The sequence below is a fragment of the Gopherus evgoodei genome, chromosome 3, assembly GCF_007399415.2.
Source record: "Gopherus evgoodei ecotype Sinaloan lineage chromosome 3, rGopEvg1_v1.p, whole genome shotgun sequence".
Lineage (NCBI taxonomy): Eukaryota > Metazoa > Chordata > Testudines > Testudinidae > Gopherus > Gopherus evgoodei.
Window position 1 is genome coordinate 97,694,893 of NC_044324.1, and position 22,415 is coordinate 97,717,307.

The 22,415-nt window shown below is 41.8% G+C and overlaps 1 protein-coding gene across 1 annotated transcript in view; it reads right to left on the reverse strand.

Annotated features, from left to right (window-relative positions):
- Positions 1-1,883: 1,883 nt before the first annotated feature.
- Positions 1,884-22,415, reverse strand: part of HDAC2 (histone deacetylase 2) — a 52,053-nt gene continuing 31,521 nt past the window's right edge. Inside the window, exons 7-14 of the mRNA XM_030556154.1 lie at positions 20,806-20,898; positions 20,608-20,716; positions 17,715-17,855; positions 9,159-9,267; positions 7,602-7,732; positions 6,341-6,496; positions 2,486-2,543; positions 1,884-2,214 (exon numbers count right to left, since the gene is read on the reverse strand). Of these exons, the coding sequence (XP_030412014.1) occupies positions 2,184-2,214; positions 2,486-2,543; positions 6,341-6,496; positions 7,602-7,732; positions 9,159-9,267; positions 17,715-17,855; positions 20,608-20,716; positions 20,806-20,898 (828 nt within the window). The 3' untranslated portion in view covers positions 1,884-2,183. The remainder of the gene's footprint in view (positions 2,215-2,485; positions 2,544-6,340; positions 6,497-7,601; positions 7,733-9,158; positions 9,268-17,714; positions 17,856-20,607; positions 20,717-20,805; positions 20,899-22,415) is intronic.

Here is a 22,415-nt window from a genome sequence, read left to right on the forward strand (position 1 = left end):
TAACATGTTCCCTCTGTACAGCTTTTACTTTAAGAATAAATGTGCGTGCTTAGAAAGCACTGTTTGGTAATTTAACTGTGGCAATTACACTGTGTACAATCTCTGAGGAGAAAAGTTACGCAGACTGTCTTAGGCAGCGTGTCTTTGCTGTGGAGATCACAATATAAACAGGGAGCTATGCAACCTGGAAACCTCTCCCGAGGACAGAGAGATGCTGATATCCACCCAAGAGGTGATGACTGAGGAGCTGGGACCCTAGAATGGCTGCCCTTGCTGGACCACAAGGGGGACAACCAGTGCCTAGAACTTGGATAATGGGGTCCCTTTGAAAACAAAGATGAGACCAAACCCATTATACTTATTATGCCAAGTTCTACATAAAACAGAATCTAGGAACAAAGTATCAAGTTATCATCTATAGATTAATTTGTCCACTTAATACAAGCATCCTGGTAATATTGTTATAGTATTTTTTTAAACCATAATAGGTCCAGAAATTAATAGAAGATAATTGACATATCTAGAAATTCACCGTCTTGTAGCTAAATGCAAGAAAGCATTTACAAATACCAGTAAAAACAGTAAACCCGTTTCTCTGAGTTCTCCCATATAAAGGCTCATCCTATTTACAAAACTATACTTACACATTTCAGTTTTCTTTCAACTATACAAATATTTTTTCTGCAGTCTCTGGCAACGTATGTTTCATCTCCACTTCATTAGGTTAAATTTTGGCCCACTGTGTCCAAATGCTCAAAGTGAAATTACTAACCACAGTACTAAGCTGAAGAGTTTTTTAGGACCATACAGATTAACATAAATCCTTTTATTATAGTACTCCAGTCTTGGAAACAGACAGCCCTCAACCCTTTTACCCTCAAACCTTCAAAAATTCTCAGTTTTCTCCTTAGTGACAAGGAAAGGAGATTAATTACTTGGTCATGTTGTCTTTAATACAAACCTTCCAAAGATGCCATGAATATGAAGAGGGACTAATGCATAATAATTCTTATTAGTGGAAATCCTTGAACTATGAATCAACAGGAAAGAGAGAGACCACACAGTTTAACTGCACTTTTTTTTTTTGGGGGGGGGGGGGGGGTTACAGGAGAAGGAAGAAATGGGGAAAAAGGAAAGGGAAAGAAAACAACAGTAATAATGAGTATTTCCTTGCAAGAAAAGATAACGCTACTCTTAGTGAATAAAGTGTCCATACACAGTTTCACCACATTTCTCTCAAGCTGGCTGGTATGGAGATTATTCATCTAGAATGAGGAACCTATAAAACAGGATCTAAAGTTCAAGTGCCGGCGTTGACTAATTGTTCAAAAGGAGAAAAAAAAAAGAGGAAAAACAAATAAAAAAGGTTTTGTTCAAAAAAAGGGATATGTTTTTTTGCAGCTTGAAGTTCAAAGGGTCAGAATGGATTTTGCAGTACACCCAATCCTATCTGCAGGACTTAGTTGCTGGTTATCAAATTAATCCATAACAGGACAAATACCTTATATACTCTGCTGCTAGAGTATAAGGTATTTGTCCTGTTATACAATCCAACCAGGAGGTTCAGAGTTTTAACCTTCTGCTTCCAAATATCATGCTCGTACATCTAGGCACAATGTCCCCATACCTACTTTTCCATTATTTACTGTAAGTATAATAGGTGTATCAGTCACTGTTTCATAGTCCATGTACTATGAGTCATTACAACATGCGCAGATCAGCGTATGTACATACAGATTGTCCTCTTAAATCCCCCAGCAACTGACTGTTTAGCTTTACTTTAGATGGAAGTGCTTTCTAGATAATGCAATGATGGACAAAAGAGAAACAAGTACAATTTTTTTTTAATAAAGATATAATTACAAAAAGGTAAAATCAGCTCAGGAAAGGCAAATTACTTTAATAGATCAGTTTAGACATTTAACATAATAACTCACATCCATTTTAAATACTATTACATAAAGCATGGTGAAGAAAGGAATTTCTGCTTCATAATTAGAAAACTCACAATACGACTTGCCAAAAACCAAAACAAAGCCTAATGAAAATAAATACAGTCCATGCCAAATAGTACAAAATGAAATCAGCAGTCTCTCTCAACAGGAAAAAAAAAACCTCTTCTTCTTTTAGTATTTTCCCACTCTGGTATTGTGTTCTGTAATTGGTGTGAGGCCATCTTTAATTCAAGGATTGCTGAGCAGTTCTGATTTCGCTCTGTTCAAAGGCAAAAAATATAAACTATTAAAAAGGGCATAATTTCATTTTGAGAGGGTCTCAGACTAGCTGTTGATAAAGATGCAATTAGAACTACCCATCACATATTTTAAGCCTTTGAAGTATTTTAGTAACTCCAGACACTGATTTATAACTCACACTGATATATAACATATCTTCTGTACAGATGGCTAACTGAGGAAAAGCACTGAAAGTTAATGAATGTTCTCCAAAGCACAAATATTTTATAGTTTAATACTGAGCGGTTTACCCTTTGGTGTCTGTCTTTTCACCGCTGCTGTCCTTGGATTTATCTTCCTCCTTTACATCTAAAAACAATTAAGAAGGAAAAACACTGTGTGAACTTGAAATATTTGAAGACTCCAGAAACACAATCTAAATTTTTTTTAAGATGGGGGTGGGAGGGCGGGAGAGGAAATCAGGAACCTAGGCTGCTTATTTGCAAATTACATCTTATTAAATGAACATACCATAGCTTATGCCATCAGCTACACAGAACTTTTTTCATTTACACTTCATTAGACCTATACAAATTACTAGCTTCAGGATTTGAAACCACAATGGGCAAAGATCTTCATTTAGAACAACACTCCTGGACTGTAAGTACTGTTTCAGTATCTATACAAACATGCACTTTAGATTTTATTAGTTTTTCTTCTTCAGTGTGACAGGAAAGAAAAAACGGTTGTGAGATGTGTTGCTGATGTCCATTCTAGGTGTACGCACATCCATGTGTGCGGCTGGAGATTTTTGCCTTAGCGATACCAGTAGGGCCAGCCGTGGCGCCCGCTGGAGTACTGCGTTCAGGTGCCGCCGGCCCTACACCCTTTCAGTTCCTTCCTGCCAACAACTCTGACAGGGGGCAAGATGGGGGGGTAATGTTATGGACATGAGGAACACATCTTGAAGAACAACAGTTATGAAAGGTAGGTAGCCATTTTTTCTTCGAGTACTTGCTCATGTCAATTTCATTATAGGTGACTCACCAGCAGAATCAACGTAGGTGGGCTCGGAATTCACAGTCTTGCAGCTTGCAGCACTGCTCTGCTAAAGCCAGCCTCAGTTCGAGCCTGCTGGGTCAGCACATAGTGAGACGCAAATGTGTGGATGGACGACCTGGGGGAGAGCCTGATAGATCTCTTGGATCAGCACCTGAGCCAGAAAGGCTGATGATGTTGCCTGTGCCCCAGTCGAATGAGCCATCACGATTGCTGGCAGTGGCACCTTTGCAAGCTCATAGCAATAGTGGATGCAGGCTGTGATGCAAGACAAGTCTCTCTGGGCTGACACCACATAACATTTCATCCTGTCTGCGACATCAACAAACAACTGCGTTGACTTACAGAACAGCTTTGTTCTATTAATGTAGAAGGCCAGAGCCTGTCTGACATCCAGGATTTGCAGCCTGCATTCCTCATCTGTCGCATGAGGCTCTGGGCAAAGGACTGGTAAGTAAATGTCTTGACCAGTGTGGAACTGGAAAATGATCTTGGGCAGAAAAGCCGGGTGTGGACACCGCTGGACCTTGTCCTCATAGACGACTGTATAAAGCAGCTCCAAAGCGAACACCCTGATCCCAGACACCCTATGAGCCCAAGTTACAGCAACCAAGAAGGAGACCTTCCAGGAGAGAAGCAGGAAGGAGCAGGAAAGCCCAGGGTTCGAAGGGGGGACGCATATGCCACAACAGCACAAGATTCAGGTCCCAAGAGAGAACTGGATCCTGGACATGTGGTAAAGATGCTCTAGGCCTTTTAGGAACCATGTCGTCATGGGATGGGCGAAGATCAACCAGCCTTGAAACAGAGGGCGGAATGCCGAAAAGTCTGCCAGGTGTACCTTGATTGAAGATAGCAACAGGCTCTGGAGTTTAAGGTGCAGTAAATAGTCCAGGATGTCCTGCAGCGGGGCCTCTTCCGCACAAATGTGTCAGTCCGAGGCCCAACACATGAACCGCTTCCACTTTGCCACATAGGTAGCCCTGGTGGAAGGTTTTCTGCTGGACACCAGCGGAGCACTCCTGCTCATCCACGCAGCAGCAAAGCTGTCAAGTGCAGCCATGACAGATTTAGGTGCAGCAGGTTGCCGTAGTTCTGGGATAGCAGATCCAGCCCAAGAGGTAGCTGCAATGGGATGGCTGCCGAAAGACTCGGCAGCATACTGAATCAGTGTTGACTAGGCCATGCTGGGACAATGAGAACAACAGATGCTTGGTCTTGCTTCACCTTTAGCAGTATCTTGTGGATCAATGGTACCAGCAGGAAGGCGTACATCAGCACTCTTGGCCATGGGATCAGAAAGGTGTTGGACAGGGAGCCCTTGCCCCTGTTCTGCGGAGAACAGAACATGTGGCACTTTCTGTTCTGCAAACAGGTCAACCTGAGGAGTCCCCCATCTGTGGAAGATTAGGCTGACCACCTCCGAATGAAGACACCATTAAAGATGAGACGAGAAGGTCCTGCTGAGGTGATTTGCCAGGACGATCCTGGTTCCAGGAAGATGGTGGCTACCAGATGAACGGCATGCCGCACACAAAAGTCCCAGAGGCTGAGTGCCTCCCAACAAAGGGCCGAAGATCTGACGCTGTCCTGCCTGTTGATGTACTACATCGCGGCTGTATTGTCCGTCGGAACCTGCACCACCTTTAAGGTGGGGCAAGAAGCCTGGCAGGCCAGGCGAACCACTCTGAGCTCCTGGATGTTGATATGAAGGGCTAGATGATTTTGTAGCCAGAGGCCCTGAGTGCTGAGCTTGCCCAACTGGGCTCCTCAGCCCAGGTCTGAAGTGTCCGAGACCAGGGGTGGGAGACAGGGTCATGAAGGGAACCCCCTCCAGCATTGACTCAGGATCCAGCCACCAGTCCAAGGATGAGAGGACATGGCTCAGTACTGTGCTCACTCAGTCCAGGGCATGCCTGCTGGGGATATAGACTGAGGCCAGCCATGCCTGCAGAGGCCGCAGATGAAGTCGGGCATGACTGACCAGGTATGTGCACACAGCCATGTGGCCCAGTTGCAGGCATGTGTGGGTCGTGGTGAGCAGAGGGCTCTTTATGTGGGCAGTCAAGTCTGACATGGCTTGAAAACGTGCTTCTGGAAGGAAGGCCCTGGTCTGTGTGGAGTGAGCTGGCGTTAACATGCAATTCTCTCTGTTTATTAACAGTCCCAGATTGTTGCAGATGGACCGCATCAGACTGAGGCTCCTCTGGAGACCTGCCCTTGATGAGCCAGTCGTTGAGATATGGGAAGATCCGGACCCCTCGACATCTCAGGAAAGCTGCTACAGTGCCACACGTTTTGTGAACATTCTGGGAGCTGAGGACAGTCCAAAGGTTAGCGCCATGAGCCAGAAGTGGTGCCTGGCCACTATGAAATGCAGGAAATGCTTGTGCCCTGGGAATATGGAGACATGAAAGTAAGCATCCTTTAAGTCCAGAGTGGTGTACCAGTCCCCTGGATCCAGGGAAGGAATGATGGAGGCCAGGGAGATCATGCGGAACCTCAACTTCTTGAAGACTTGTTGAGGCAATGCAGGTCCAGGATGGGTCTGAGGCCCCTTTTGGCCTTCGGGATTAGGAAGTAATGGAAGTAGAACCTCCTCCACAGCCCCCAAGACCAGGAGCTATTCAATAATCCCCTGACACTGGGGCATGCCCTGCCTGAGCCAAAGTCCACACTGGGACTCTAACACTTAACACTACAATATGCAAACTATTTACAAAGGCCCTAAGGCACCAAGTCCCAGGCAGAGAAACTGCTAGCTCTTGCTAAGCCAGAAAGGTGCTCTGACTGACCACCATGGGCGGTAAGAAGGAACTGAGAGGGAATAGGGCCGACGGAACCTGATTTAGAGGGCACCACAGCCAGCTCTACGGGTACCATGAAGGCAAAAATCTCTGATGGTCGCGCACATGGACGCACGAACGAACGCCTAGAATGGAAACAACTTGAGCAAACAATTGAAGAATGAACGTTTCAAAAGCACATTAACTCTTTGTGCTAACGGCTGTAGGGCATCTTACTGCTAACAAAATTCACTTTAAGAAAGGTGCAATCCTATAATGGGTTAAGGGAGAACACAGCTATATACGAAATTATGCTCTTACCAGTTTTTTTGTCCTCTGTCTCTTTTTTGTCTTCTTCTATTCTGGCTTTCTTTGCTCCTTTCTTATGATCTGCAACGTTTCGTCGTCCACCCTCGCCTTCATCCTCAGAATCAGAGAATTCTTCATCACAGGCTATTCGCTTATCAGATGCTCGAACTAGTATTTAAAAAAAAAAAAAGAGACTAAGGAACTCAGTTTTACTGCAATAGGTCTTTCATAAAGGAATTACAGTGAAATAGGTTTTGAGCAACTGATTAGGAGATCAACAGCACTTTGCCCTCTAATCAAAGGGAAATAGAACTATGCCCAAAACATATGAGGAGACTCTAGGGTTACTTCTTAAAACATAATTATAAAGAAATGTTACAAAGACAAGTGAAAATCCAGTTATTTGGTACTGCTTAGCAAGTACTGAACAAATTCAGAAGCAAGGGGATTAACTGCAGCAGGGAAAAGTATTCTGATTACAACAGTTAGGCAACTGATTAAGATGCCAAGAAGCAGCTGTGCAGCTACCACTACTGATATCATGCAAGGGTAAGTGAAGCAGTTGTTTCTTAGGAATGGTTTAGAAATAATAAATATCAGTCCTTACAATCATATGATCCATACAACTTAAACCTTATAATAAAAAAAGTTAAACCTGTTGTGATTAATTAAGAAAGTGCTCTGACCATCCATCTCATATCTACCAAGTATTCAAGAATTCTTTTTAGATTTTTGAAAAATATGATCTCTCATTTCACGCAGGACCTATGTTAATTCACTTAATAATACTGTTTCTGAAGGGACATGGCATTCAAATTTTTAAGAGGCTGTAATCCATGTTTCCTTTGGGTTTGCTGCTGTTTTGGGAAGATTTCTGGGACCAGATGTCTCAGCCTGGCCAAACTGTTCTTGTGGCAAATTTAGAATAAAAGAGAGCCTCTTCAATGCTTCAGATTGTTGATCCAGCTAGAAGCCAGGTTAGCCTAGGCTCTGGCATACATCAGAACAGCCTATTGAGCTCAACTTATAACCAGTTACCAATAGGCCCAAAGGGTCATATGTCAGCATCTGGGGATTGCCAGACAATAGAAACACTCTGTCCTGGACATGTCCTCCCCATTCAGCTACTGGGAGGAAGTCTCTACGGGCTGGATCTTTCAACTGGAGTGACAGAAAACAGCTAACCAGAGGTGAGAATCTGGCCCATTATGTTTAAAGTGGCCTTATTCCGGGGGCATAGTCTAACACGACACCTAAAGATAACATTTCCTACTAGAAATGCGTTTGTCTGGATCTTCTCCATCCTCATCTCCACTGTCTTCATGAACAGCGTCCTCAGGAATGGCTTGCATCTGTACTCCAGGTGCATGAGGCAACATACGCAAGTTCTCAAATAAGCGTTGTCTGCAAGTGAAGTAGCAGACGGAAAAGTTGTTAGATATAGGGAGAGATGAGCCTTTCCTGCAGTTTCTGGATATTTAATCATAAATGCAACAATTTAAAAGTTGACATTTTTCTATAATTCTTCTGCTTAAACCAGTTCTATTGTGGAAAGAGTGAGATTTCTCTTTTAAAAGGGGAGCAAGGCTCCACTTATTACTGGTTGGCCAGAAAAGTGGTAAATTCATACCATACAGTTTACTAATTGCAACAAAGGATGTTTTACACAAAAGTTTAAAGCTTGAAACGACCAGATGGCCACGACCAGACAGATTTCAGACGTTAACATTCTGCTACATCATAACTAAACATCATAACCACCTGCTCTGCGGAGTGGTCATAAGACACATGTTCTCATGTCCACAGTTATTAGTTTGTCCCAACAACATATACCAAAAGTTTAGCTCAACTACCTTTCAAGAAGGAAAACCAACACTTACTGATTTCTTATACAGAATGGAAGTGACTTTTTCATTCTTACAGATATTTAAATTGTTTTGACATTATTGCTGAATTAAGAACAAAACAATAATGACTCATAAATCCTTACACATAACATGAATTATTTGAATGACACAAAAAGACACTTCTGCAGGTTTGTTATTCAGAATAAAATGTTGGATGTTTCCCATGAATACAAATATAAGCCCTTTAACACTGACCTAAGGCGATTTACAACTCCTTTAACATCCCAAATGATTTGCAGACCATGGATAGACTTAAAATTACAAATACATTTTAGAATAATATTTGAAAATATTTCTCTTCCTATTCTGTGATTAATTCAGTGTTCTGGGTTTCTTCTGCTAGAATGGACATTACAAATTCCTAAAGCAGTTCTGCTTTACTCTGCTTACACTTGTTTGGCATCATAGAAACAGAATCCTGAATTCAGGTCACGGCAGATAAGCTTTTCCTACATTTTTATACCTTTCACAGCAAATCTTCCCTTTATGTTCAAGCATGAAAGACCTCATATTAATGGAAATAAAACAACTATGCACCAGAAGTGTAGAGCAATAAGATTTGAATGCCGTTCTCAGCAGTGTCTGCAACTCATGTTTCGTGCTGGCACAAGTCTTGTCAAAAACAATCAAGACTAATGGTGCTTACTCTTTAAAATCAGTATCTTATTGATAAACATTACTCACACTACTTTATGACTTTAAACTGAATCTATGCTTCAAAAAGAAGGCAAAGCAAATCTATTTCCCCCTAAGTCATTAAAACCACCATCACTGCAAACGCTGTGATCCTAAAACAGTACACTATATAAATAAAAGGAGATAAAGATGAGGTTTGATTAGGTACGAAATTTATGAAGTATTTCCATCAACAAAAGACTATGATTTTTAGAGTTTTATTCTCAAAGTAGGGAACAACTACTTACTTGATCTTCTCCATATACTCTGGTGTGTTCTGGTTGGTCATATTTGATGGACTAATATGCAGTTTGAAGTCTGGTCCGAAATACTCAAAGTAGTCATTGTATGGCAACTCTATTAAAAAAAAAAATTTCAGCCACCTAAAAATCTTGGTTTTAGACAGCTTTTTATACAACTCAGACTGCATTACTGGACTTTAAATAACATACTGGCAAACTTCAGGTATTGGATGAATATATAACTTAGAATGCTTTTAAGTATAGTAGAAAACCACTGTATAGTGTTTTCCCTTCAAGTTGCTCAACAAAGACGAGGGATGAATTAATGTTTGCTAGTGGAGAATCTGAGACTGAATCTGCATCCCAGGCATAAGAAACCCCGATATCTGGGTAATGAGACTCAGCAGAGAATGATTTCAATCCCAGTGAATGCAGTATAGGAAATCTCAATGGACAAAATTAGATTTGATTTGTTTAGCCATAAGATAGGAAACAAATACTGGAACATTGCAACATAAGGTAACATTTTACAGAAAAAAATGCCTAAGATTCCCATTGTTGGGAGGAAAGATGTGATTAACTGAGGACAACTTGCCATTAGTCATCTTCACTATAGTTGAAGTCAAAGGTGAACTGTCAGGCTGGAGGGAGGTTACTAGTGGAGTTCCTCAGGAATCGGTTTTGGGACCAAATCTTATTTAATCTTTTTATTACTGACCTTAGCACCAAAAGTGGGAATGTGCTAATAAAGCTTGCGGATGACACAAAGCTGGGAGGTATTGCCAATACAGAGAAGAACTGGGATATCATACAGGAAGATCTGGATGACCTTGTAAACTGGAGTAATAGTGATAGGATGAAATTTAATAGTGAAAAGTGCAAGATCATGCATTTAGGGATTAATAACAAGATTTTTTGTTATAAGCTGGGGACGTATCAGTTGGAAGTAACAGAGGACGCGAAGGACCTCAGAGTATTGGTTGATCACAGGATGACTATGAGCTGGCAATGTGATATGGCTGTGAAAAAAGCTAATGCGGTTTGGGATACATCAGGTGCTGTATTTCCAGTAGAGATAAAGAGGTGTTATACAAGGCACTGGTGAGACCTCATCTGGAATACTGTGGGCAGTTCTGGTCTCCCATGTTTAAGAAGGATGAATTCAAACTGGAACCAGTACAGAGAAGGGCTAAGATGATCTGAGGAATAGAAAACCTGTCTTATGAAAGGAGACTCAAAGAGTTTGGCTTTTTTAGCCTAATCACAAGAATGCTGAGAGGAGATATGATTGCTCTGTATAAATATATCAGAGGAATAAATACCAAGGAGGGAGAGGAATTATTTAAGCTCAGTACCAATGTGGACACAGGAACAAATGGATATAGACTGACCATCAGGAAGTTTAGACTTGGAATTAGATGAAAGTTTCTAACCATCAGAGGAGTGAAGTTCTGGAATAGCCTTCCAAGAGGAGCAATGGGGGAAAAAGACCTATCTGACTTAGACCCAGCTTTATAAGTTTATAGAGGGGATGGTATGATGGAATAGACTAATTCTGGAAATTAATTGGTCTTTGACTATTAGCCGTAAATAGGCCCAATGGCCTGTGATGGGATGTTAGGTGCGGTGGGATCTGAGTTACTACAGAGAATTCTTTCCTGGGTGTCTGGCTGGAGAATCTTGCTCACATGCTCAGGGTTTAGCTGAAACCATATTTGGGGTCGGGAAAGAATTTTCCTCCAGGGGAGATTGGCAGAGGCCCTGGGTTTTTTTTGCCTTCCTCTGCAGTGTGGGACATGGGTCACTTACTGGTGGATTCTCTGCACCCTGAAGTCTTTAAATCATAATTTGAGGACTTCAATAGCTCAGACACAGGTTAGGGGTTTGATACAGGAGCGGGTGGGTGAGATTCTTTGGCCTGTGTTGTGCAGGAGGTCAGACTAGACAATCAGAATGGTCTCTTCTGACCTTAAAGTCTATGATTCTATATCAGAGAGTGCTCTCAACCAAGCACATAGCAGAGATTTTTCTGCTCATAAGATCACAACTTGATTAACATGGGTATCAACCCACAGCATCAGTAACAGGAATTGGTTTACTGTGAAAACTAAAAAGTCTCCTGATGGGTAATTTAATTCATATTCTTGAGAACTTATTGCCCAGGCCCCTCCGTAGAAGCACGTGAAGTCTTGAATACCAAGAAAGTATGATGCATTCTATTTGCTATACACAATAGTCACATTTTCTTGTATAAACTATGTTAAGTACATAAGAGCCCTATTTAGGGATGAAGCAGTATGCTATCTCCCAATGCCCTTGATTGCTTCATGAGAATCAAATCATTGGGACCGACTCTTGGGAGAAAGCTCTGGGTAAAGAACCCCTCAGATTGATTCCAGGCATCAGGCTAGCAGCAGGAGCTACTGAAATAAGTGGGCCAGCAGATTTTGCCACAAGGCTCAGGGGGGAATGGTGTGGGGAGTAAGATATCTGCTTTTGGGGGGAGGGAGGATCCAGTGTAAACACGTCTACAGAGGTCAACTGCTTTACATAACTATTGCAGGTTAACTTCACTTGTTACAGAAGTTGGAGGCTTCTGGTAGAGGTGGTCTCAGTTACCTGGCATAGGTTTAAATTTGGGATACAGAACATAATAAAATAGTGCATACCCCATGCAATAGTGTAGGAGTCATTAAGTGGGGGAGCGGGGACATGAAAAATACAACGTCCTCCCAACCCCCCGACAGAAAATGTAAATTCATCAGATAGGAACAGCATCCAGAGGTATCCAGGTGGCCTCAGGACATTGAAGATTCCACAGTAGTTAGTCCAGAGTCTGATTATGCAGGAGTGTGGGACCCCATGGGAGTTCATCTTCTCTGGACTACTAAAGACAAGATATTGAGAGCTGAATATACTGACACATCATCACTCCTATACAGGGAAGCTCTGACAGAAAGTAAGTAGGGACAGGACAAGCATGGCAATGAGAAATCTGAATGGCCAAGGGAAAGCTAGTACCTGTGAAAATTGGGAAGTCACTTTTTTAATCTATGCAGGCTGTATTTAGGAGACATATCTGGAAAAAGCCTAGTGTTAATCAAATATATGGATTTAATTTGAAAGGCATTTAATACATCTGGGGGTATAGCTTGTTTTAACTGGGATGAGCAGGTTGGACAGAGGGCTGCAATGCAGACAGGAATCTGGTTGTACATCATACACTGTGGTTAGAGGGGATGACACCACAGAGCATAGGTGTTCAAACTGATAATGGCCTATTTAGTCCTCTGAAAGCCCAACAGAGACCCAAGCCTCGTAATAACATTTGCTGGGCATTTAACGAAAACAGTTGTTTTTGGAACATCTGCAAATTTAGACAAGCTTGCAAGATGTGCTTCAGGCCCCCAAGGCCTGTAACTGGTACAAGATACAGGGAAATTCTGGCAAAAGACTGGGGGTAAATCAGGCTCACCACACATACCTCCGGGTCCAGGAAGAGGGCAAAGGTGATGGACCAGGAAAAGAGCAGAGCAGATGGCAGTGGGATGTTGGAAATAGCTTTGTTTCCAGTTAGGCTTGAAGCATTAAGGGTACTCGCCTTGGGGATTACCTTAACAGGACAGATGGAAGAGTATTTGCTGTTTAACATTCCCTATATGGGCTAAGAAGTCATGTAATGTCCAAAAATTTGAAGTCCACAGATGAGTTAGGTCACATTGTAAAGAAAAAGACCACAAAGCAAATAAGTTCTAACAGAGTTGCAGGGCCATTCATTCATTTATCTGAGAAACCCTTCAGGTCTTCCCCTGGGCCTGGTTCCCAAGAAGGTACCTAAAGAATATCACTTGATCCACCACCTGTCACATCCATAGGGTAGTTCAGTTAATGAAGTGATAGATTATGTTCAGTACACTATTTCCCTCATGATGAGGCTGTGCACATGGTTCGGACTTGTGGCGCAGGAGTTGCTGTCAGCAAACTGACATCAAGTCGCCTTTTCTATTGCTACTAGTTATAATGGGAAAGATGCACCTTTTGGATTTTGTTCTGAGTAAGTTTTATTTTGGTAAGTAGCTCCCTATGGGATGTTCCATGCTTGGCATTTGAAAAATTTCAGCACAATACTGGAATGGGTGATTGCCCAGGAGCCTGATTTACAGCATGTGATACACTACTTAGATAACTTTTTGTTTGCAGGCAGGGCAAATTCTGAGTGTGCACTAGCCTGCTGACCACATTCTAGACCCTGGCTAATAAACCGGGGGGGGGGGGAGGGTACCTCTGGAACTGAAAAAAGAGGGACCCCTCTACTAAGCTGACCCACCTGGGGCCTGAGTTAGATATGTGGACTATGGTGTATGTAGACTCGCCTAAGATAAGTGGGGGGAACTTCTGAGATTGATTGTCAAGGCAAGTGTAGCCAGGAAGGTTACACTGTGAGAGCTGCAATCTATTAATGGGCATCTTAACTTTGCATGCTGAGCGGTGGCTCCAGGGCAGGCATTTTGCATCTGTCAGTGGCCACCGTAAGAGTATCAAAAGCCAACCATTTTATAAGAGTTAATAAAACGATGAAGGAGTATTTAGGAGTATGGGAACAGCTTGAGTAATTTTAACAGAGTGTCTCTTTGGAGGGAGGGAACGGATAATAGGGGGAGATTTAAAGGTTCACTCAGATGCACTGGGAGGAATAGATTTCAGGGTATTTTACCAACGCAGGTGCTGTGCCCACAAACAGCCCCCTAGTTGGACACAAACTGGAATAGTAAAGGTTACAACATTCCTTGAATTCTTTCCCATTTCAGTGGCAGTGCTCTTTGGGGGAATGGATTTTACAAACTGTTTCTCCAAAAGTGGAGTGGCAACATGGCAGAAGTACATATCAATCACTAGTCCCCTATGTCGTCCAGGGTTATGAGTCTGAAGGTGATACTAGTGTTTAAACTTTAACATGCTGCAAACACGTGCCTGCGATTGACAACGGTATAGCAGATTCGCTGTCCTAACTTTCAGACCTGCCATTGGGAGCCCACAAGGTGCCCGCACAGACGCTAGTAGCACTCTGATACTGTGGTGTACGATAGCTCTTGGGGTTGTACAAAGATTGGTAGTGCAACAAACATTTAGGGCTTTATGACAGGTGTTTTAGCAATTTTGTGCAATTTCAGAGGAGGGAGGGCTTGTCTAAGATATGGCACATTCCAGTGGACCAGATACTTCAGTAATGGAGTCATTGGCAATCTGTGGTTTGACATCATCTACCATCTCTAGTTACCTCTCAGGGATTACATTTGCCAGTAGGATTAGGGATTACCCAAATCTTTGTGATGGATTTTTATTTCAGAGATTTTTAATGGGGTGGTCTCAAGACATCACTGTTCAGACACTTAAGAGCTTTGGGGCAAGTTCTCAACAAAATATGCAAAAATGGACAGGAGATGGCCTTGCTCAAGGTTGAATTCCTAGTGGTCGGTTGTTGTATTATTGAGCTTTTAGAGTCAGAAAATTAGTGCCTGAGTCAGTGAGGGATATTCCAGGAAGGACTTTGAATGGAAGGATTTACAGTAAGAGGTGTGAAAGGTCATTCAAACCTTGAGGATGTCAAAAAAGATCTGAGCAGGCCAGGACAGTCCATAATGCTACAGGAGGGTAGTGAGGCAAAGATTTGTCTAGTAGAAGCACTGAAGGAATTATATAGCAATGAGACCAGCTGGATACAGGATCCTCTTTATTCATGAGGATGGAAGGCCCCGCGTAACATACTATTTGTTATAGTTTTAAGAAATGGGCTTACGAAGTTGGGGCTACTGATGCATGAATTCCCACCCATTCTGGATGGGGCCTGTGACAGCTGCGGCTCACTTAGGGCTAGAGTGATTCAGGCAACTGGACAATGGCATTCAAATGCATATAGGTCACATGTGAGACCCAAAGCAGAGAATCAGAGCTAGTTTTTCTGTGTTTCCAATTACAGAGAGACCAAGTGAGCAGTGGTGTGATCTGCAGGCATAGGCAGGCTTCTGGGTCATCTGGAGGATCACATCTGGGTCTAGGCAGTGAGACAATTCCGAGCTGGCATGGAAGGAGCGGCATTCTCAGGAACCAGCGAATGCCCCTTGCACACTCTTTGGCAGCCCAGGAACAGGAATCAGATGTGATTATTGTTCACCTCTGTGAAAATGATGTAGGATGGCAAAAAGAGGTTGCCTTAATAAATTGAACAAAGAGGGGTTTCGGGCAGACAAAAGATTCTCCCCCCGCCCCAAGGGGTGATGATTATTTGGTCTGACATATTGAGTGCAGGGCATAATAGGGAGCAGTGAAGCCTCCAAGGGTGAATAAGACCAGGAGGAGTGCAAGTAGGACGGGTGGCTAAATTCATACATCACAGGCCCCTTTGGTAATTCCACATCTGGACATACCTTACTGAGCACCCATGTGATTCAGGGAGGATGGAGCACACTTATCCAATTGGAAGGCAGATTTATTTTTGTCCAATATTAAGCAAGGAATCCGCGAGTATCTAGGAACCTGCCAAATGTTGGAGGAGGTAGCCAAGCATAATTTGCATATGTCCAGTGAAGGAATTTGTTATGGAAGGGGTACAATCATTGCATAAAAAGGAATGGAAAAGGATGTAAAGGGAAGTATCCTTTAAGAGAGTTGAGGTGGGGGTTGGAGCTCCTACATGTTACAGCAGAGACCCAATCCCCTCTCCTACTCTCACCTCTTTAATCTCTTTCAAAGGAGCACAGCTGGGACCAGGCTGAGGCTTATGCAGCAATGATTAGGAAAACGATTATGACCCTGCACTGTACAATTTATTTTTGAGTACTCCCAGATATTTTAAGTGAATAATTAAACCACATCCCTTGCCTTCTTTTCTTCCAGCAAGGCCAGACAATGAATCTACAACCCCGCAGCGTAAGAATCACTGTTGTCTGGGCAACGAGAGTCAGCACAGAATGAAACACAGAACACTTAAGAATGAAAAGCATTGAAATCAATTGTTCCTGTTTGCGTAGAAAGGGGACAAAGGGGCACGAGTGTGTTTGGGAAGCTTGAGGGGAGAAAGCAAGTCTTTTTAAGGACAAGGTTGAAGGAGATCGTGGATAGGATGCGTTTTGGGCTTGTTAGCCTCTTAGAGTCTGTGAAAGGGGAACTAAGAGCTGTGTACACATGCATCATTCCTTTAACTCTTCCGATAGTGTGGGTAAGGTTGATTCACTATTACAGCATTTAGAAAAGCATTAACCTGCAAAGAAAAATTTGAGGCGAAAAGAACCTGAGGACTACAAATACCGAAAAAAAAAAAAAAAAAAAAAAAAAAGCTAAGAGCAATTAGAAGGAAGACTGCATTGCCTATACCGGCTGAATGGGATCACTTCACACAGAGAAAATACAACAAAAAAATCTTAAAAGGTAGAGAACAGTAATCATTCTGTTCCTTCAATTGCTTTTGAGTAACAGGATGACACAGAGGAAGAGTAGGATGTAAAGTCTGTTTCCTAGAGGCTTCAGAAGACACAGGGCAGAATATGCTTTTAGGAATAACTAAGTCAAGAGTAATTCTACTGAAGTAAGTGAACAGAGATGAGAGAATCTAGTGTCTAGTAAGAAAAATGTTAGAATTAAAAAAACCTTCCAAAAACAGAGGAAAAAGGCAAACGAACAAGCCAACAAATCATTTTGAAATTTTACTATAAGCCATTTTAAATGTGGTCTGAAAGATACATGGTTCCAAGTCAAGACTGTTGAAACTTCTGGGGTGTGTATCTCAGAGTTTTATACTGCTGTCTATCACCACAGTATCTGAGTGCCTTCCATGAAAAATCAATACCAACAGTAAAGTCTCTATTATGGACTTATGTATTCAAAAGTTGGGTACAATGGAAGAGATGCAATCAAGAAATTTATGGTTTAAGATCAAAAGAAGCTTAAATTTAACAAAAAGTGAAAAATACACCAGTGGCTCTCAACTTTTCCAGAAGTCTGATTTGCCTTGGGTACCCCCAAGTGTCACTTAAAAACTACTTGCTTACAAAATTAGACATAAAAATATAAGGGTCAGCACACTATTATTGAAAAATTACTTACTTTCTCATTTTTACCATGTAACCAATTGAATATAAATAGAGTACTTACACTTCAGTGTATAGTATATAAAGCAATATGATCTCATTGCCTGTATGCATTTTTAGTTTGTACTGATTTCACTAGTGATTTTTATGTAGCCTGTTGTAAGAATAGGCAGATATCTAGATGAGCTGATGTATCCCCGGAAGACCACTGCATATCCCCAGGGGTATGCATACACCCTGTTGACAAAGTACCAGACTCAAAGTCTAAGAGATTAAAACAAAGTTGCACATACCAGAACTATATTAAGTTCCTGAGAGATGCTGGATTTTAGGTGATGACAAGTTTATTTGCTACCCATCATGAACTGGACTAATAAGTTTAAGAGTAAGTTTGGTTCTGATAACATGTGACAGAAAGTAACTTCACAATCCTTATGAGAGTTTAGACAGAAGAATATATTTCAGAATTAATATTTACCATTAGGAATTTCACAATCTAAGGCAACAGCAGTCTCATATGTCCAACATCGAGCAACATTACGGATAGTATATCCTCCTCCTCCTAGCATCAGCAGTGGCAAGTTAAAAGTCTTTACAACCTCCACACATTTAGCATGACCTACCAAAAAGATTTAAAAGCAAAATAAAAAAAAAGAAATAACTTAATTTTTATTAAAAAAGTCAGATGAACCTAATTAAAATGGAAGTTCTAGAATTAAGCTTCAGCACAGCACTTTTAGTTCTTAACTGAATTAATCATTTTTGAACAAAAATAGATGTCAGGATTGGTAAATGAGAAATGGACAGAACCCGAGGCACAATATTTCCATCTTAACATTTTCTCCTACTTTGCATTAGCATCGTTGCAATTCTCTCTTTTCCAAAATGTTGTCTTTTTTATAACTTACATAGGCATGCAAGGACAAATACAGGGCCAGATTCTTGGATCGGCGCAGTGCAGGAGCCAAAAAGGAGTAGGCTGCAGCTATCCGATCCTCCCTGGTTCCATGTTGACCCCAGCACACTTTAGAGCAGCCCTTGAGCTGCTCTGGAGTATACTAGCTGATTAGATTCCCCAGTGAGCCATATGGCAGAGAGAGAGCATTAGTTATGGGGACAAAACCTCCATCTAGAGAGAGAGACCTACTTTCTACATCTTTTGTGCTGCTGCAATGTCACAGGATGGACCACATCACAGTTCAGGATCTGGTCTTCACTTAGTGATTATTTTGAGAACAGTCTTGTGGTTAGGGTATTGGACTGGGAATTAGGAGATGTGCGCTCAGTTTTCAGAGAGCTGAAAACTTCATGTATGACCTTAGATAAGTCGATTGCGGTGGGATTTTCAAAAGCATCTAAGACAATGGTTCTCAATCAGGGGGTCCACGGCAGAGCCATTTTGGTGGGGTGAAGGGCAGCCCAGTGCCCCCTGTAGGGCTAAAGCCCTGGCGTCCCCACAAGGCTGAACCTGGGAACTGCGGGGCTGAATCTTGGAGCCCCAAGATCAAGTGACACCATAGGGTTCGAACCTTGGAGCCTTCTATGGGGTTAAAGCCGGGAGCTGCAGGGTTTACACTCCAGTGCTCCCGTGGGACAGAAACCCCAAATCCAGTGGGCAGAGTTGGGAGGGCGATGCCCCTCCCCACATACTACAGTACCTTACCCAGGGAGGGCCAGTTCCATCCCCCGCCCACCTTCTCTCCACTTGTCTCTTGGCCAGTTCAGAGGTTAGAAACTGTAGCTGGGCAGTGCAGGGCATCTGCTGCTCTGGCAGGTGCTATGGAGTTGGCAGCCACAATGGTCCCCTGTCTCCTGGTGCCTGGGATTGTGGCCACTCCTCAGCTCCTTTTGACTGCTTGGGCAGCCAGTAATAGCCAACCAGGTGGGGGGACCCAGCTCCAGGGCTGACAGAGTCCTCATAGAGCAGCGACCACAAGTGGGGGGACCCTGCCAGCACACAGCCCCTAGCAACCACCCTGCCTGCACACAGTCCTAGCTACCTCTCTCCCTGAACCCTGCCTGCACACGGCACTTAGGTACCTCCTGCCTGCACCCTGAGCAGTTTTCAAACTCTTTGAGCTGCGCACCTCCCATCTGAGTTATAATTTTTGGTTGCTTTCCCCCCACACCCGCCAAAACCCGAATGGGCGGGGTGGCCTGCTGACGTGAGTCAGGGGTTGGAGGTGCTGTTTCTTACCCAAGCTCTGTCCCCCCTCCTCCAAAAAAAATTGTCAAACTATGCCTATGCCCAAGCCCCCCACCCCCGAGTTCCCCCATCCCCTGCTGGGTCCTGGAGTTTTTACAGCATGTTTGGGGCCTCAGAAAGAGAAGGTTAAGAACCCCCGATCTAAGAGACTTATATCTTTCAAGGGAAGGATTTTGTTCCTTTCCGTTTGCCTTTGTGTTCCTAAGTACGTATCTAGCTAAACCTTTAAGAATTATCACCTTAAACAAAACTGTGATGATTCAAATAAGTTTGAAAAATATGTTAGTGACTACTATTACAATGAAACAGTTGTCGATGTAATTTTTTCTCCTTTCTTTAGAAAAGTGTACTAACAGAATTCAGTAAGTATCAAAAGAATGTTACTTCTCCTCCCCATTTTGCTAACTTTAGTTGAACAGAATGAGAAAGATTTTTTTTTATTAATTATTAAAAATCAAGAGAGTTCTGGAAATTTAATAACGTGGACACATATTAAAGTAAGGTACAGCACATCTTCGTTTACTAGCAAATTCAGTGCGGCAACTAATATTCTCAATTCAAGAAGATAGCTAGTTTGGCATACTGAAAAAGTATTCACAGTTAAATATAGCGAGTCACATCACAAAGTGAACCCATGGTTGTAGACTATGTACATTACAGAAATTTAAATCCAGCATAAGAATGTGGAAATCATACATTTGGTGTATTACCCCACAATCTAAAACTGAGTTGTACAGCTATGGAATAAAAAGGGAAGCCCAAGGAGTTCCAAACCAAAATGAACTAAAGAGATAATGAAAAAACAAAAATAGAGGAAGAAATGAGACTAGGAATAATGAGATAATACACAAAATCTAAGGAAGAAATGGTTATGGAAAAGGTGGAAATACAAGTTGCGTAATTTTAATAAATGGATGTGGATGGGAGAGAAAAAACAACTGTTTCTCGATCTCTTTGGCTACCAGTCTCATTCACGATGACAGGCAGTGAATTGGACTGGTGGCCAGAAGAGAACGACTATTCAACTTAACTTGCCAACTTCAATCTCTCTCCCTCAAACATATTATTTGATAGTGATTTGGAGAATGAAGGCTCCCTTCTCCTAAATAAAAATTAATCTAACAGGCATTATTGTGCATCTGTGAGCATTTTCTCTATTGTTTACCTTTGACAGTAAGATTAAAACACCCCAACCTGTCACCAGATAACGAGTCGGCTCCACACTGCAATACCACAGCACTGGGCTGGTACATCTCCATCACTTTGGATATGATCTATATATAAACAACATAAAATAGCAAATCTTAAATTCAACCTCACAACAACCAGGCAGTTTTTCAAATAGGGTTTAGACAACACTCACTGGCTTGAATATCTGCCCATATGATTCATCATCTATACCATCTCTCATTGGAAAATTAACCGCATAGTATTTGCCTTTCCCAGCTCCAATGTCCTACAAAGGAAGTTGAAAAATACACTATTACTAAAGAAGATAATGCTTACCAAATCATAGTAAACCATGTGTCTTAAAATATGTGTTATTATTCAGGAAAAAAAAAAAAGCAGCTTGCTTAATTCCCTATTCTTCTGCAAGATCATTCTGAAGCATAAAATGTATGTGCCAAAACTAAAATGGAGGAAGTGTACCATCCCCAAAATATTGATTTTTTAAAAAATTTAATGATTAAGAGAGCAAAAGTACCTTTATACGTTCCTCCATAAAAATGGAAGCTTTTAAAATAGAAGAGAAACTGTACTTGCAGATTGGAAGACAGTAACCAACCATATGGCCAGTAATCCCCTCCCCGCACCAATCCCCTGGTTCACTGATGCATGGAGTAACAATGAAACCTTTAAAAATAAGCCATACCTTCACATCAATATAAAATGTGCCATAACGGTCTATTAAGTGACTGATATGAACAACAAGACATAGATGCTTCCTTTCCCCTAAACAAATACTTCCAATTAATTAAGGCGGTAAAAAGCTTCCAAAATAAAAGGAAGTTTACTAATAGGTCTGAAAACCATAAGCAAGAGGATTTTTGTAACTGGCTTAACACTGGTCAATTACTGGAGAGCAGAATACAGCAATCAGTTATTATTTTAAGTATGTTGACCCAGGTCCAAATTTTACTGGGTTAATTTAAAAACACTGCTGCTGCAAATTTTACAGTAAGCCAATTTGAGTATTTTCCAGTTTTTGGTAATTGAGCAGTTTTATTGGTAGTACAATAGCAATCTGTCACCTGGAGAAACTGCCTATTTCTTTTAAAAAAAAAAAAAAAAAAAAAAAAAAAAAAAAAAAAAGCCAAAAACTACAAGATGAACTCATAGAATACTAAGTGGTGAATGATTCTCAACTCCTCCCCCAGTCTCGTTCACTATCAGCATGGATTTCCCTTTTGATTTCCCCAAGCTTTAATTACAGTATTAAACTTGAAGTGATAATCATGCATGTAAGATGCTTACTTAAGTCACAAGAACAAATCATCTAAAAGAGCAGGTTAAGAAAGTCTGAAAAAAAATCAACAGTTCAATTACTTATATAAATACTGTGGTTCTGAGTATACAGGTATCTGGACAATATTGTCTATAGCACCCAAGACACACATTTTCATTTTGGTGACTGTCAGACTAACATTTTCAGAGGGCTACGTTGGTATGCACTGAAAATACTAAAAGCTACCATCTTTTTCAACTGCATCAGCCTAGGTCACAAATATGAGCATCTGTGTACGCAGCATTAGGTAGATTCTCAACTGATTTATCAAGGCATACTGTGAAACGAGAGGGTCTCTGCAGGCATCCTCCAAGCTGAACAGAAGCTCCAGTAGGCCTGACCCCAAGGGAGCTGATGTGGCTGAATTAGAACCCTCAGGAATTCAAAAGGCTGGAGAACAGAGCTGGGAGGAGTTTTCTGGATAGAAAGTTTATTCATCAAAACATGTAGTTTTGGGTCAATCGGAA